This window comes from Arvicola amphibius, chromosome 2 (genome assembly GCF_903992535.2).
Source record: "Arvicola amphibius chromosome 2, mArvAmp1.2, whole genome shotgun sequence".
NCBI lineage: Eukaryota > Metazoa > Chordata > Mammalia > Rodentia > Cricetidae > Arvicola > Arvicola amphibius.
The window spans coordinates 12,596,358-12,613,973 of record NC_052048.2 but is presented as its reverse complement, the minus strand read 5'-3'; the positions used below and the strand labels follow the sequence as shown (position 1 = coordinate 12,613,973).

Sequence of the window (17,616 nt, the reverse complement as noted above, 5' to 3'; positions counted from 1 at the left end):
AAATCAACACACCACAGAGACACTTGCACACCGATGTTAATTGCAGGCTCACAATAGCCAAGTTATGTAAACAAGCTAGGTGCACAGCAGGGGAATGAATAAAGAAAATGTGGTATATGTACACAATGGGATGCTTGTCAGCCATAAGGAGAATGGAATTATGTCATTCACAGGGAGATGTTTGCAGCAGAAGATTGTCATAGTAAGCAAATTCCCTGTGGACACATGAAAGGGAAGAGGGAGGAATAAGAAAAGGCAGTGTAGGGGTAGCAGGCATCAGAGAAAATGTGTAATATACAATATCTATTCGGAAGTTTTTTTAAATTAATACAAAAAAAAGAAATGTTTGCAGGAATAATCATGTTAAAGATTTTGACAGATCTGGTTTCTGGGAGCTGGGAGGTATTTTTGTTTATAAATTTCTTGAGAGAGTGGAAAGCCTTTGGTTTTCATAGTGCGCAACTCATATCCTACATAATAATTTATGCTAATAGATGACTCTTGGTAGGAGCAGGTGTTGCAGTTTGTGTGAACGGAATGACTCAGAATGGAACTACTGACTAACCAAAAGTGTGAATCACAGGCTCTGAGCCAAGTTATAGATGTCCAAATTTGAGGGAAGAGAAGGAGGAGGGAGACTGTATTCAACATTCAATGATTCAGTCAACCTTGCCTGCCTAACAGAGTCTCAGGAAGAATGATGACGACGAGGTAGAGTGAGTTTTGGCACTGGGAGAATTCTTCATTCTATGATACACTAATGGGCTGAGCAGGTACTGCATCCTTTTAAAGGTTCCATTCTCAGCGATGGGGCCATCACAGGCTTGTACTTTGTGCTTCTTCTGACGGTACATTTGAATTTGTCTTCTTTTATAATATAACATTAATCAAAAAGACCGGAGCTGGGGCCTTATAGTGGGTAAAGGCATAGTGGGTAAAGGCACTTGCCACTAACCCCAAGACTCAAGTTTGGTTTTAAGAATCCATATGATAGGGAGAGAACTGATTCCTGCGGGTGTTCCTCCTACTATAACATGTATTCTATGTTACACAATCGTTTCTCCATACATAAACTTACACATGCAAAATATATACAAAAGAAAACGTAAAGCATTGGGCAGAGGATAGAGTCATTGGCAGAGGGTTTGTCTGGTGGACAGAAAGCCCTGGGTTCAATTTTTAGCACTGCCTACATTGGGTGTGGTGGTGCATGCCTGTAATCCTAGCACACAGGAGGCTGAGACAAGCTTCTTCTAGCAAAAGGCAACAATAGTGTGGCTGTATCAGCTCCTGTGAATTCAGAACTCGGTTAAGGCAGTCTTTGGGGATGCTACTCCATTAGGCTCAGTTTTGCTGGCCTGTGGAGACAGTTTTCCTCATTGCCCTTCTGTGCTCCACCCCCTCTCGATGTTTCCCGAGCTCCCTTTGAGTAGTAGTGACTAAATGAACTTTGGTTCAGTAATAGCTGGGATCTACAAAGTTGTGACTGGTGAACAACACACAGGAATTTGGGGGAGAATTCAGGAAGGTCGATCTCACTGTGGCAAGATGCTTAAGGCAGTAAAGTCAGCTTTAATTTGTAAAGACCTAAGCTAGTAATAATATTTGACTTTGAAGTTTTAGTGTACATCAGATGAGATTTGATTGTAGAAACTCTCTTTTTACATTTATATGTATATTTATTTATTCTGTGTACTCTGTTCCATTTTTGCCTTCTACCAAATGTGTTTCAGGGATGGCACTCAGATTGCCAGGGTTGGCAGAAAGCCCCTTCACCCACTGGGCCATCTTACCAGCATTGTATAAATTTTTTAAAGTCAACTTTCAGAATTATTTCATTAAGCAACATGAAATAAGAAAACATATTTAACATGGGAAGTGCTTAGATGCAAGTTTACGTGAGATTTCTTCAGGTCACTTATAAAATCTTGAATTCTTTATCACAACAAAACTAGCCATCAGAGTTCAAACACTGTAACTTCTGGAGCTGATGCTGTGATTTTGGATTTGAGTTCTCTGAGAATCACAACAGGATTGCATGCTATTCTGTGTGATGTGGGTCTTGAGAGACTGGGTGAGTGCCTCACATATGCTATTGCTGAACTTCCTCAGATACTTACAGGCAAGGTTTGTCCTTATCACCCAGTCAATTAAAATAGACAGATTTTGCCAAACTTGTTATATTAACTATTCTTGATGTGAGTGCTTCCCTGAATCACTGGGAATCTTCTAGGGGCTTGGGAAGTGTTTATTTTACTGCTTCTGGCACCCCAATACCCCATACATAGAACACAGTAGGTTCTTGATAAATAATTTTTGAACTTTGTGTTGAATTTGTCGCTGAGTGATTATTTTCTTCATAGTCTGAGCAACTTGACTGGATCTGTGTAAGAGAATATAAATCATCCCTCCCTTTTATATTACTTTAAGTGTACAACCATAAATATATTTGAAAGTAGAGAAGAGTAAGTCTGTAGTATTTTCCTTAAAGTAAGCAACAGCCAATTAAGATAAAATTTTAGGTACAGTGACATTCAAAAATAATATTGTAAGATGGGTTGATTTAAAAATATAGTCAAAAGCATGTCCCCTGGCCATTAATCATGATATCCATGCTGTCTGTCTTTTCCACTCACAAACCAACTTAAGATTAGATTCTTAACATTTGCATCTCAATTTTTCATATTTCTTGTTTCTCTGTCCAAAATTTTCCCTGGGAAAATTTTCCAGATCATTTGTTAGCCACCTTAGGATTTCTCCTCAATTGTGCAGGCAACATTTGGGACCAATTGAGAGCAAAGTAGGCCATGGGGTAGCCTACAATCCTACATGTGTGCAGGTGCTCTTTTCAGCATTGTCTTGGATAGCTACCAGCCATTATTGAACACAGCCTCATCATAAGACCTAACATGAATACAATGACCAGTTTACTTTAAAATGCTCCTTTAAAAGACACTCTATGCTGTCTCATGGGAAGTGACATTCTGTAATTACCTCCTCCTATCAAAAGAAAAACAATTCCCAGAAATTAATGAATACAGCAAGAGTCTACCTCCTATCTTAATTCTATCTTAATTGCAAAAGTGGATCAATTAAAAAAAAGGCTATGCTCGCAAAGACCCTCTCTTATGGTTTTGTCTCCCAGCTCCCTAGTCATCAGTTCAATGTATATAAGCATGAGATGAGTGAATTCTTACCTTCTGAGATGAGATAAACCAACTCCACCAGTAGTGCCCCTGTGAAACAGGCAAATCCATGAGACAGCATCAAAAAATCCATGGAAGTTCCTCTGAAGGTGCTTGGAATAAATCTGTGTATTGCCATGGAGACTGGGAGAACAAGAAGAGGCCAGCATTTAGGACTTCACCTAAATCACTTATATACGCTATGTCCTAATGAATGCCTACCATGCATCAAATTTACCTATGAGCAAAATGTATGGGTGGAACTTTGTTAAGGTTAGCACCCAGGCAGGTTAGGATGCAATTTACGGTTAACTTCAAGGAATAAAACATGACAGCATACAGCCTCATACAACTGCCAGGAGGATCTGATCGCCTGGTAGGTGAGTGCTGTAATGTCTTCACCAAATTTCACCCAATATTAAATATTTCTGATGCATTTGTATCAAGGTGTGAGCTGTTCTGGATATCATTTCTGTCATGAGGTCTCTGCTTGAGATTCCATGGCCTATGGAAAACTTGAATTTATCACAGAAAATTTGTGCAGGGATTCAGGAGTTAAACAAGAATGATCTAAAACCTCACGACAACTGTTTATTAGCCCTCATGTGAGTTTATTAATCTAAGTGACCACATGTGAGTTTATTAATCTAAGTCTCAACATCTTCCTTTTTGAAATGGGAATATTATCATTACTCACAGACAGAGAGGGATGGTTATATCTGATGTACTACCTATAACATGCTGTGTTTATTGCTGCCTTACATGTATTAAATAAGTCTAGGTTCTTTTATTTATTTTTTCTTTTTATTCTTTTTATTAATTCTGTGAGAATTTCATATAATGTGTTTTGATCATATTCATGCTCAACTTCCCCCCTTAACTCCTTCCAGATCTACCCCAATTATTTACCCACCCCTGCAGCATCCTATCTTTTTTTTTGTTGTTGTTCTTGCTTAGTAACTCATGCACTCCAGTTGTGCGACCTACATCTTCTTCAGGTGAAGCCATCTCTTGGAGCATTGTTGACCTACCAGGAACCACACCTTTAAATAAGACTGAGACTCCATTCCCTAGAAGTCATTCTCAGTTAGGTGTGGGGACATAGACTTATGAATTCCTTCCTGCTCAGTGATGTAAAGTTGACTGGCTTCATCTTTTGCAGGCACCCACAGCTGCTGTGAGATCATGAGTGTCGTGATCCTGTCATGTCTAGAAGATGCTTTCCCTCTGGTCCTCCCCAGCTTGTGGCTCTTATGATCTTTGCGCCTCTTCTTCAGCAGTGATCTCTGATACTCAGGAAGAGTGTGATATAGATGTTTCATTTGTGACTGAGCAGACAACTGATTGGTGTTGTCCTGGGTACCTTGATCAGCTGTGAGTTTTTGTATTAAGGTTAGCTATTTTAAACAGTATTTATCCTCTCCGTGCAAGGCACTGCACAAAATCCTTTGTATACATTGACCATGTCCTGGTTAGCCCAATTGTCAACTTTGCACAGGCTAAAGTCATCTTAGAGAAAGAGGCTCCACTGAAAAATTGTCAACACCAGGATGGCAGATGGGAAATATTTGATTATTAATTGATATAGGAGGACTCTGCACACTGTAGAGGGGGGAGCTATCCTTAACCAGGTAGTTCTGGGCTGTGTAAGGAAGCTGGCAAGCCTAAATCAGGCAGGGAATGAGAAGTGTGGTGAGATTATGTTTGTGCTTCAACAAATAAAGTTTTCTTGAAGATCAGAGTGCGGAGCTAGCCAATAGTTAGCCATAGAGACCAGGCAGTGTGGTACACACCTTTAATCCCAGTGCTTGGAAGACAGAAGCGGATGGATTTCTGTGAGTTCAAGGCCACCCTGGGCTACATAAAATCAATCCAGACTAAAAGAGATTCAGAGTCAGGCAGTGGTGGCTCACGCATTTAATCCTAGTACTTGAGAGTACATGTTTAATTCTAGCACTAGGGAGATAGAGACAGGAAGGGATTTGGCTGGACAGAAAGAGGAATATAAGGTTGGAGGAGGTAGGAGCTCATGGCATTCAGTCTGAGCATTCTGTCTGAGGATTCTGTCTGAGGATTCCTAGAGATAGGATCACCCATTCAGTCTGAGGATTCAGTAGAGGTAAGAACTAAGTAAGAACTGCTGACTTCTCTGCTTCTCTGATCTTTCAGCATTTACCTCTATATCTGATTGGGGTTCTGATTACTAAAATCAATTAGAATTCAGACTACAGCAGGCAACATTCCTCTATGGTTACATGGTTTCTAATTTTCTTCTTTTCCTTTGGGGCTTTAAAAATTTTTCTAGCCAGGTGGTGGTGTGTGGGAGAATTGTCTGTATTCTGTCAATCATGTTTTAAATAAATGCTGATTGGCTAGGCAGGAAATATAGGCGTGAAAACCAGACAGGAAGTAGAAATGATACAATGAGAACAGGAGAATTCTGGGAAGGAAGAAGTTGATTCTTCCCTCTCCTGCCCAGACCACCGAAGCAGCAGGATGTGACCTGCCAACTGAAAAAGGTACTGAGCCACATGGCTAACATAGATCAGAATAATGGGTTAATATAAGCTACAAGAGCTAATAAGTAGCCTGACCTAATGGGCCAATCAGCTTTATAACTTATAAAGATCTCTGTGTGATTTTCTCTGGGGCTAAATAGTTGTCGGGTACCAGGCGGGACAGAAACCCCAACAACCAGGCCCCCTTATGTTATAGTGCTGATACATGCCTTTAATCCCAGCACTCAAGAGGCGAAGGCAGGCAGATCTCTGGGATTTCAAGGCCAGCCTGGTCTACAAGAGCTAGTTCCAGGACAGGCTCCAAAGTTACAGAAAAACCCTGTCTTGAAAAAACCAAACAATAACAACAACAACAACAACAACAACAACAACAACAACAACAACAACAAAGGCATTTAAAAGACAAGAACTCCTGAGTAAACTGGAAGTGTGGAAATCATGGGAGAGGGTAGAAGAGAAGTGGAGAGAAGAAAGAGGAGAAGAGAAAAATATGTAGCTCAATAAAAACAATAAAAAACATCATGGAAAAATTTCTAATGTGAGTGTTGCTGCTTATAATACAATAGTCCCACACTAGCTCAGAATGGAGTATAGTAAAGCTTTATTTATTATTTAGGGGTAGACTCACAGAAAAGGTGGTAATCAGCAGTCCCCTGCATAGGCGGGGAACTGGGATCGAATCCAGAAGCCAAAAGGGGCCACACATGATTTTACATCTGCATATATAGTACATATGACCATACCCAAAATGGACCAGTGTCTTAAAGGCTATTGGCTGAAAAAGCTGCCACTTCACCTCTCCATTTTGTTTAAACATGTGAGCTATTATTTATAGATAATTTACATTGGTGTAGATTCTTGTATATTAAGACAAATTCAAATTATATTTGTTATATTGAATATGCTCCTAGTTTTGTTTACAATATTTTTGTACCTATGAAAATTTATTTTGTCATAGTGTATGCATGTATGTTTCTACCTCTGATTAAGATATTTTGTATACTAATGCAATTTTAGGATATATTTATCATATTGCACTATACATTTCTAACTCTGATCAACATATTTATACATTGTTTATGTTTTGAGGTCATTGTCCTCATTTGTTGTACAGTTGTTTAAAAATTATTAATATTTTAATATGAAGCTTTAGTATTCAAGCTATATATGTATTAAGAATTATAGGTCAATAGTCATCCATGTTTGTCATACTTATAGGTAGACTAATCAGGTTATTTAGATACATAGAGATTGTATTCCACATAGACAGGTAATCTTCAACCACTTCAAAGAACTGTAGAATATGACATTTAAATAAATCAGAATTTTGTTAAAGTGAGACACAATTGCTCCTGACAGTACTGATCTATTCCCAAGAGAATGTTGGGCACCAAAGACACTCCACTTGGAGCTTGTTTTCTTCTTGGTAAAACTGGCCTTTGGGCAAAGAATTGCCCCTGCCTTGACCATAGACAAAATGCATGGTGTCCAGACTGGATAAACAGGTTAAGCAAAAAGACTGCCAAACTTTGCCAAGGCCGGGTAATATGGTTTTAAAAATTTCCTGCCTCTGAAAATGGTCTGTCAGTTACTCTAGGCCTTAGCCAAAGTTGGATGCCCCAACATTGCAAATGAGACTTTGGGAGATGGACCAGGTAGCTGGTTGTCTCTTGTCATTTCTTGGACATTTTGGAAGTTGCTTGATTCCATTTCCTGTTTCCTCAAATAGTATTATTTCCCTTCTCAGGTCTTTGATGGATTTGAAGATTAGCTAGTCATAGTTACATTTCTCTTATGACTTAGCCAAACATTTCTAAAACAAGAGTTTGACACCTTGGGATAGGATGATATTGAAACATTTAGCGTTTGTTTCTTGCTTGATGTTGTTCATGCTGGTTGTAATTCTAATTTTTATACTTGATAATTGTTCTTATTGCATACAGTTTTGTATTAGGCTTACAACTCTTTTATTTAGACAAAAGGGGGAGTACAGTGGGAACTCCTTTATCCAATAACCTTTAAGATACTGGCCCACTTTGGGCATGGTCACATGTACTATATATGCAGATGTAAAAGCATGTGTGGCCCCTATTGGATGTTGGATTTGGTCCCAGTTTCCCGACCATGCAGAGGACTGCTGATCACTGCCTTTCCTGTGAGTCTACCCCTAAATAATAAATAAAGCTTTACTATACTCCATTCTGAGCTAGTGTGGGACTATTTTACTATAAACAGCAACAAATGAGATCGTAAATTGATATTAAGACTCAGTTTTAAAAAGAAGAGATAATAGAAAAGGGTTAAAGCACTGAACATTTTGTTGTCTATAAGAATAGAGGCATGTTTTTTATTGCCTCTTTTGTCTCTTGGGAATTGGTCAGACCTGGCTTACTTGTATTTCCTCTAGAAAAACTCTGTCTCAGCCCACAGCATCCCTCAACTATGTTATTATCATTAATATGCATGTATGGGCACAGGGTCATAGCATTTGTGTGGAAGTCAGAGGGCAACTTTCTGGGGTCAGTCCTTTCCTTCTACTCATAACTCCGAAAGATTAGACTCAGGTCCTCAGGTTCAATAACAAGCTTGTTCATTTGCAGAGCCAACTCTTGTCTAGGACTGTGGTGGTTTGAAAGAAAATGGCCCCCGAAGGGAGTGGTACTATTAGGAGGTATGGCTTTGTTGGAGTGGGTATGGCCTTTTTGCAGGAAGTGTGTCATGGTGGAGGCAGGCTCTGAGGTCTCATATATGCTTAAGCCATGCCCAATGTCTCAGTTTACTTCCTGTTGCCTTTGGATCAATATGTAGAATTCTCCAGTACCATGTCTGTCTGTACACTGCTATACTCCCAGCCTCCATGCTTCCCACCATAATGATAATGCACTAAGCCTCTGAAACTGTAAGGTACCATCTCAATTAAATATTTTTCTTTATAACACTTGCCATGGTCATGGTGTCTGTCTACAGCCATAAAAACTCTAAATGTACTTACTTTAAATGAACTTTAAATGTTAAGCCCTTTAAATGAAATTATCAATACACAATTCAAATGCATATTACTAATTTTCCCTGTAATTGCACAGCATTTCCGGTTTACTTGTCTTTACTTAGGAACATTCTAGTCTATTCTCCAGGAAAGTTGCTGAGAGTTCGTCTGGAGATGGGTAGATGTATCCCTTCCTTCTCTGGCCCTGGAAGGGCTGGCAGAGGAGTGCATGGCGCTACACAGGCCAATTGAATAAACCCTGACTGGGGTGAGGACAATGATGGCAGCAAATAGCACACTGCAAAGAAAAGCATCTAATGCTGGTGGCCAGGCTCTACAGCTCTTCGTATATTAGAAATCATCAACAGGTCCGTGAGGTCAAGCTTTCTAGTACTTTCAGGAAAGTTCACATGATTTGGGAAGAACTGATTCTGATTACGATGGATTTGGTTCATGAATCCTGCTCACTATAAATACGGGGAGACCAATAATGGGCAGGAAGACTAAGTGGCCTGATTCCTTTCCCTGGGAAGAAGCACAGTGCACGAGACCATGATTACTCTACTACTTAATTATTAATCCCATGCTTTTCTCTTGCTAGAACTTCTGGTGCAGTGCATAATTCATGAATACACTCTGCCAGCTATCTGCCTGCTGGTTAATCTTCCTTTGGTGTCATTTTAGCCATTTTTCCAAAGCCTCCAGTTCCCTTTTATAGGACTTCGCTTTTCAAGCCTTCAGATCTCCAAATCTCGGGGGCCTAATTGCATGTTCTGATCTTGTTCAACTTTAGTGATCATCAGTTTCTGCTTCCAGGCTCCAAGATGATTCTTGTAGCCCATTATGGTGCAGATATTATCAACAAGTCAGTCACTACTCTAAAATAACCACTACACTATGGAGACTCAGCAAAAAAAAATTCAAAGTGTCTATGAGAACCGGTCTTCTTGCCAACGAGCACTAAAACGTGCCTCCAGAGAGCAGCAGGCAATGGTTTGTGAGGATGGCACCCGCAGTGTGTGCGGAGTCTGTAGCATATGGAGACATAACCACCTTCCTAAGGCACCTGTGATGGGGAATTCATTGCTGGGATTCTTTGTTTTTCACTCCAGTTATTCTTGAACAGTTGAAAATGTGTTTATTATGTTTGACAAGAAGCAATTTAGAGCACATAAAGGAGCACAATCCCGGAAATGGAGCTTACCCCACTGGACCTGCAGAGCAGCATTCTGTCCTTATCCCTTAAGACTTGAGCTGGGAATCTCATGACACCACGTTATCCAGTACTTCTCTTGTGTGCTGTCACCTGCCAATCATGCTCACTCTTCTCAAAATGGACAAATTCTTCTCACCCTCTCTGCCAACATTGTCCCTTGTGTGAGGTCTCAGCACCTTTAGTACCGTATAACCCATCCTTCTATTCATCCAAATCTTTGTTTCTCTGGACAATCTTTGCTTCTGATGTGTCCCGTGCCACCTTGATTTTCAGTCCATTTACACCTGTAGTCACTATATCATGGACCCATCCAGGGATAGGACAGCCGTGGTGGGAAAGCGACCTGGCCAGCACCCATGTTCATAAAGTTGTACCAGAGCATGGCCATACCCTCCATTATGTATTGTCACCAGCTTAGTTTGAACCCCAGTGTCAGAGTCGAACAACTAGAATAGAGACCAAACCACAAAATCTCTCTATTATTGCCTACTTTGTAAAAGTGGCTTTGGCCTGACGTAGTGGTGTCTCTGCGCTCTAATCGCCTCTGTGCACCTCTCTCAGTTCCTATCTTTCCTACTTCGTCTCTACTCCTCAGTGACTAACAAGTTTTAAGATCTCCAATAACATAGTTTTGACAGATAATGTCTTGATGTTTTCTTTTGTTTTGTATTGGTGGTTAAATCTAAAACTTCCAGGCCTATGAACAGCTGGAGAAGATACTGCTACAATTAAGGCTGGTTTGAAAGCTTTCTTTTCCCCACTAGGACTGCTAGCACGTCTCCAGTGTGCCACAGGTCATTGTAGGGCAGAAGACCAACCTGGAGATCTTTAGAGTTAGCTACTATGCCTCTTTGTCCACTATCATTAGCATAGGACATAAAAATCATTGATTTCCCTCATTTGTTTATTAACTGAATTAAAAATACATTTGTTTATAGCATACTTTGCATACACTCCTTTCTGGGAGGCTGAACTCAGGGGACTATAAGGACAAACCACAGGGAACAAAGGTCTGGCCTGATGAAACATATACTCTTTTGCCAAGAGCCAGACAGTATAGAAGGCAATTCAAGATTTTTGTGTTATTTTAAAAAGAAGTGTGTATGTGTGAGGGAGGTTATTATAGACACAGGATGGGAAATCACAAATAAGAATGACAAGAATAATTTCTATGAGCAGGTGACTTTTGAGAAAACTCAATGGGAAGAAGCCGTCATTTCAAAACAGGAAAAGGCATCACACACCCAAAGTCCATGTACAGGCCTCAGGAACGGGATCACACTGGCTGACCTAGAAACATAGAGACTTGTGTGAATGGTGAGAGTCAGGATACTATAAGATTCCGTGGGAACACCACACAGATGCCAAACCATGGCAAGGGGAGCGAGACTGTTTACCTCTACGTCTATTGGGAAATGGTACACCTTCAATGATGGGATGGATGTTTAGGAAAGACTACCCACTGGAGGGATGGATCAGTGGTTAAGGACACTAGCTTCTCTTTCAGATTTCAGACCTGGGTAGATTTCCAGTACCTACGTGTTAGCTAACAACAGTTTATAAGTCCAAGATCTTATCCTCATGGTACACCTTTGATGATGGGATGGATGTTTAGGAAAGGTTACCATGGCTGCTCTCAGGAGCATGGACTTGGCACTGGAGAGATGGAGCAGATGGATCAGAAGGCTTCTGGAGACACCGGGCACACAATATGATGCCCAGACGTACATGAAGGTGGACAATCTTACGCATAAAATAGAATAAAATAATTTAAAAGGGAGAGAGAGAATGGACTAATGTGGCAGGAGCAGGAGGAGGTATAAGTTCAGAGGTCTGGATGAAACAGGTGTGGCCAGAGCTAAGTCATATTTCTGAACATTCTAATTCTTGGTATTGGGTTGTAGGCAACATGGAAGAATAGAGAGGATCCTGGGTGGTTCGTGGGACAAAGGCAGTTTTGCTCACATCGTTAGGTGTTTAATTTGTTTGTGACTCAAGGAGCTGTGCTGAGTCCTGAGGATGGCACTACTAATTTCACACAAACAGCGGCGAGGAAAACAAGCTCACGTGATGTTGCTGATCGCAAAGCGTTGTCTATGTACAAAACACTCAGTGTTTTGCTTTGCATAAAATACTTCCCTAGGTTTTTGGGCTAACTCCTCTAGATGATGAGAGAAGCCCAGCATTGCCAGGTAGTCAGTAGCAGAACAGCGTCTGAACTCAGATGCAGTGATGTTTTCTTTGTGTTTTAACAAAGAAAGCTTGCCGGAAGAACAGAGTGCAGAGGTAAGCCACTAGAGGTCAGGGAGTGGTGGCACACACCTCTAATCCCAGGAATTGTGAGAAAGAGGCAGAGGGATCTCTGTGAGTTCAAGGTCACCCCAGCCTACACGAGCTTGAATCTGTCCAAAGAGAAGCAGAGCTCACACAAAGGTGATCCCAGCCCTTGGAATCCCACACCTTTAATCCCGGCAGTAGGGAGGTGGAGACAGGAGTGATATTGCTGGGCAGAGAGAGGTGGGAGGAAAAGGGAGCTCATTGCAGTCTGAGTTTTGGTGGAGACAGTTGCAGTCGGAGGAGACAGTCTGAGGGTAGGATTGCCCATTTGGTCTGAGGATTCGGTAGAGGCAAAGTGTCTTTAGTGACTGACTGCTCTGCTTCTCCAATCTCTCAACTTTCACCCACTAATATCTGTCTCCGGGACTTTGTTATTAAGAACAATTAGAATTTGTGCTACACTCAGGCCAGTCCAGGTTTAAGAATAGAAACTTGAATGGCCATGCTGCCCTGCCTGACTGGCATTACTCGATTTTACAGATCAACAGACCCATTCACGCTTTATACAAGTTGGTTTTTGAAGAATAGTGTCCTGTTCCCATTCATCCTAATGCTGTCATATAAGGAATAGCGATTATTCTTTCCAGTTTTTTATTTGTTTGTTTTTTGGTTTTTTTGAGACAGTGTTTCTCTGTAGTTTTTTAGAGCCTGTCCTGGAACTAGCTCTTTTAGACCAGGCTGGTCTCGAACTCACAGAGATCTGCCTGCCTCTGCCTCCCGAGTTCTGGGATTAAAGGTGTGTGCCACCACCGCCCGGCTCTTTCCATTTTTTAAAATAAGAAAGTTGAAGCTTAGAGATTAAATGAGTCCCTCATGTAGCAGGTAGAAGACTGATCATGAGACAGAAGTCTGTGGTCTCTGATGCACTAACCCTACCCATAGTAAACAGTTAAACTCGGTTTCCTGATAGGTATTCTCAATGGTTAGATTAGGGATTACATTACACAATTCATAATTTTTAATAATTCATAGTTTTAATGATCTCATTGGCTTCTAAATATTGAATCACTTTGCTGAGCAGGCTAGAACATTTTTACCCGTACTCATTCTTTTACAGGAATCCCAGAGGATTTTACCTATTTTCAAGACCTTCCTACAAATAATATTGGGCTGATAACAAACGCCAATATGGCAGCATTTGTTCACAATTATTATTCTTTGCTGCAATGACCTTTCCATAACAGACTCTAATAGCTGATTCAAATGGAACATGTGAATTAAATGTTTTAACAGAATAAGAAGAAATGTGAATATGTTTGAGACTATGATTAGACAAATTTCATTCATTTATTTCATTTATTTCATTTATTTAAATTAATTGCTCTGGTTTTGTCTATGTGCACATTGTGTGTGAGCATAAAGTTATTACATATGTACATAAAAAGTTTGAAATAACTCAGACTGTAATAGACTCATTGAAAGTTTTAGATACAAGTGAAATGATTAGAGTTTTCATTTACGCAAAGGTGGTGGAAAACAGGAGATGTTGGATATGTGAATACAGTTAAAGAGATCAGAGAGTTGGCTCAATGGTTAAGAGCTCTGGTTGTTTTTCTAGAAGTCCTAGGTTAGATTCCCGCACCCACAGGATGGCTTACAGTCACTTGCAGCTCCAGTTCTAGTGAATCAGATACTCTTCTGGCCCCAAAGGCAATGCATGCACAATACACATGGGCAAAATACTCATACATGGAAATTAGTAAGCAATCTATTTTCTTTTGTTAATCATGTAAAATACTCCCAGTGAAGTGTAATGTGGATTGAGTTGCATGTAGCTATAACATTCCAGGGAACTGTGAGGAGATCAAAACCAAACATAGGCTTGCTAGGTTATTCTGATAAGTGTGTATACACACAAACACACTGACAACATCGCAGGAAGTTCTCAGATTCTTGTGATAAAGTATAAAGTGGCTAGCCTAATCAATATAAGCAATTGAGATAATCTAGAAACTTCTGATATTTAATAAACATAATTTGAATATGTCTTATGAAATACTGGTGATTACACTTAATCTAGGGTAATTTAATTTGAAGACATCAAGTTATTAGGTAAATTGCATCAAATTTTCATCTCATTTGCATGTTTATGTGCTCTCAAAGTCCATGTTCCAATTTTGGGAGTGTGAATGTGAGTGCCTTTGTGTTAGAGGGAGGAATTCTGAGGCTAGAGAATGGGTTTTAACTTAGTGTACTGCAGTTCATTATCTTCCAGATTTATTTCTGTCTGACCAAATGGTCTTGGCTCTAATCAGGTTGCCAGTCCCTTTATATCCTAATAGAATTATGCTGGGGAACCTGCTTCAGCCAATGGTCTTTGAAGGCTGGACCAGGTTGGGCTTGGCCTTGGGCAACAAAAAGGTGCATGCTCACATACTTGCTCTCTCTCTCCTCTCTCTCCCGGATGCTGGATTTGGTTCCTGTTCCCTGTTCATGCAAAGGATTGTCATCTGTGAGCCCCCCTTAAATAAAGAACCCCTATTATCCTCAATTTTGTGTTAGTGTGGGATTATCTTATTCATGTTCTCCTACAAGTTGTGGAATGATTAGCTGTCCAAGGTACTTCAAATAAGAACTTCAGAAAAATCTGATGGATCACTCAGAGACTGTTTGCAATTATAGCAGACAGTAATCTTGAAACTTAGCCATCATTTTAATTTTACAGGATCCCATAGAAAAAAACATCACCCCCATGACAGCTGAAGGTAATTCTAGAAGACAATAGCCCTTCTACCAACAAAGTTTGTCCTCAGGGTTAGGAACATCAATTAGGGGTTGATTATTACTGGTATAAGGTTGGGGTGAAAATTTTGTAAGCTCAAAGATCTCCCTTAAATAAAGGGAAATTGAATGGTATATAGGTATTATTAATGATACCTATTAGTATTAATAGTGAGTAATAGAGCAAATATTTGTGAGCTATTATTTATAAACAATTTGCATTGATATAGATTCTTGTATATTGATACAAATTCAAATTATATTTCTTATATTGAATATGCTCCTATTTCTATTTACAATATTTGCATACCTATGCAAACTTATTTTGTCATATTTTATGCATGTATGTTCATACCTCTTCTTAAGACATTTTGTATATTGATACAATTTTATGATATATTTATCATATTGCACTAAACATTTCTACCTCTGATCAAGATACTTATGCGCTGTTTACATTTTGAGGTCCTTGCCCTCATTTGCTGTACAGTTGTTTAAGGATTGTTTAATATTCTAATATGGAGTCTTAGTCATTGAGCTGTATAGATATTAAAAATTATAGGTCAATAGTCTTCCATGTTTGTCATACTTATAGTTAGACTAATCAGGTTCTTTAGATACATAGAGATTGTATTTTGCATAGATATGTAATCTTCAAATACTTCAAAGATCATGGCACTTAAATAACAGGGTTCTATTTACGTGAGACATGAATGCTCCTGGCAGCACCGATCTATTCGTGAGAGAATGTTGAGCACCAAAGACACTCCACTTGGAGATTTTTTCTTCTTGGCAAGACTGGCCTTTGGGCAAAGAACTGCCCATGCCTCAACCACTGACAAAATGTGTGGTGTCCAGACTGGACCAGCAGGATATAAAGAAAAAGGTCTGCAAACCTTGCCAAAACAGGGTAATATGGTTTTAAAATTTTTCCTGCCTCTGAAAATGGTCTGTCAGTTACTCTAGGCCTTAGCCAAAGTTGGTTGCCCCAATGTTGCAAAGGTTGGGTGACTGACCAAGTAGCCACTTTCCTCTTTCATTTAATGCATATTTTGAAAGCCGCTTGTTTGTACTTCCTTCATACTCAAGTAATATTATCTCCCTTATCAGGTTCAATGGGGTTGAAGACTAGATAATTGTAGTTACTTTCCTGTCATGACTGAGCCAAGCCATTTCTAATATAAGAATCCTTAAGATAGAATAATTATTAAAACACTTAGCTTATGTTTCTTGCTTAATGTTGTTTATGTTGGCTGTAATTATAATTTTTATACTTGATATCTGTTCTTACTGTATATAGTTTTGTATTAGATTTGGAACTCTCTTATTTAGACAAAAGTGGGAGGTGATGGGAAACCTCCTTCAGCCAATGGCCTTTGAGAGGCTGGACCGGGTTGGGTGTGGCCTTGGGTACCAAAAAGATGTGTGCTCACATGCTCACTCTCTCTATTCTCTTACATGGATGCTGGATTTGGTTATTATTCCCCATTCCTGCAGATGAGTGTGATCTATGAGCTCCTCCTAAATAAAGAACCCCTCATTATACTCAATTCTGAGTTAGTGTGGGATTACCTTATTTGTGTTCTCCCACATAATTAATGTTGGTTACAGGTAACAGAATAAAGAAAACCAAGACACTGTTTTAAATGAGGGTGTAAACAGGTTTGTGGAAGCATTGCTGGGAATACAGGCCATGGGGCATGCTCCATTCAAGCACTCATTCACAGCCTTACTCACCTGCTGGGTTTACCAAGGCTTCAGATACTCCAAGCAGAACATACTGAGGAACCAGAGAGCCACAGGCCAGCGAGGAAACAGAGAAACCTTTGCCTGAAGGAGATGGTTCCCAGGTGAGTTTTCTGTGTATTTCTAGGAAGCCGGCTATGACCACAGACAAGGCTGCACAACTGTTACCAGCAACTGCAGAGAAAACAAAACAAAACGAGATGGGAAACATGCTAACAAGTCACAACATTACTTTTGCCTTTGGGGATGCTTATGGAACATTCTTCTGATACTCAGAGAGCAGCAACCTTCGGGGTACAGCCACCCCAGGCTTAAGCTCCAAAGGGTTGAGTTCATTCCATTTTTTCTCAGTTCACTCCTTACTGAGCTATAACCAGAAGTTTCTGTCCTGCCCAGTCCTGCAGTGGTTCAGTCCCAAAGAAACACATAGAGATTTATATTAATTATAAACTGGTTGGCCGATTAGCTCAGGATTCTTATTAACTTACTCTTACAACTTCAATTAACCCATAATTCTTGTCTGTGTTTAGCCATGAGGCTTAGTACCTTTTCTCAATGGGGCATTCTCATCTTGCTTCCTCTGTGACTGGTGACTGCATCTCCACCTTTTCACTTCCCAGAATTCTCTTAGTTGAGACATCCCAGTTATACTTCCTACTGGCCAGTCAGTGTTTTATTAAACTAATATTCCTGACAAATCTTTACATGTACAAGAGGATAAAGTGCATTATCCCACAGCCCTTGGCCTTGTGCTTGTTGCTTAAGCTTATTGTCACTCTCTCGACCTCTAAGTCCTGGGAATAAAGCTAAGATTCTAGAAAAGTTGTGAGATTTCAATAAAACACTGTCCTGTTAGCATCATAAAAACTCCTGGTCACAAATAGTCATGATGATTATAGAAGGTAC

The 17,616-nt window shown here is 39.9% G+C and overlaps 1 protein-coding gene across 2 annotated transcripts in view; it reads right to left on the bottom strand.

Moving 5' to 3' along the window:
* Slc15a5 (solute carrier family 15 member 5) overlaps window positions 1–17,616 on the bottom strand; it is a 117,716-nt gene that overhangs the window by 42,607 nt on the left and 57,493 nt on the right. For both annotated transcript variants that reach the window (XM_038321005.1, XM_038321004.1), the window contains 2 exons: window positions 16,702–16,884; window positions 3,198–3,329 (listed from right to left, as the gene is read on the bottom strand). In XM_038321005.1, the coding sequence (XP_038176933.1) occupies window positions 3,198–3,329; window positions 16,702–16,884 (315 nt within the window). The remainder of the gene's footprint in view (window positions 1–3,197; window positions 3,330–16,701; window positions 16,885–17,616) is intronic.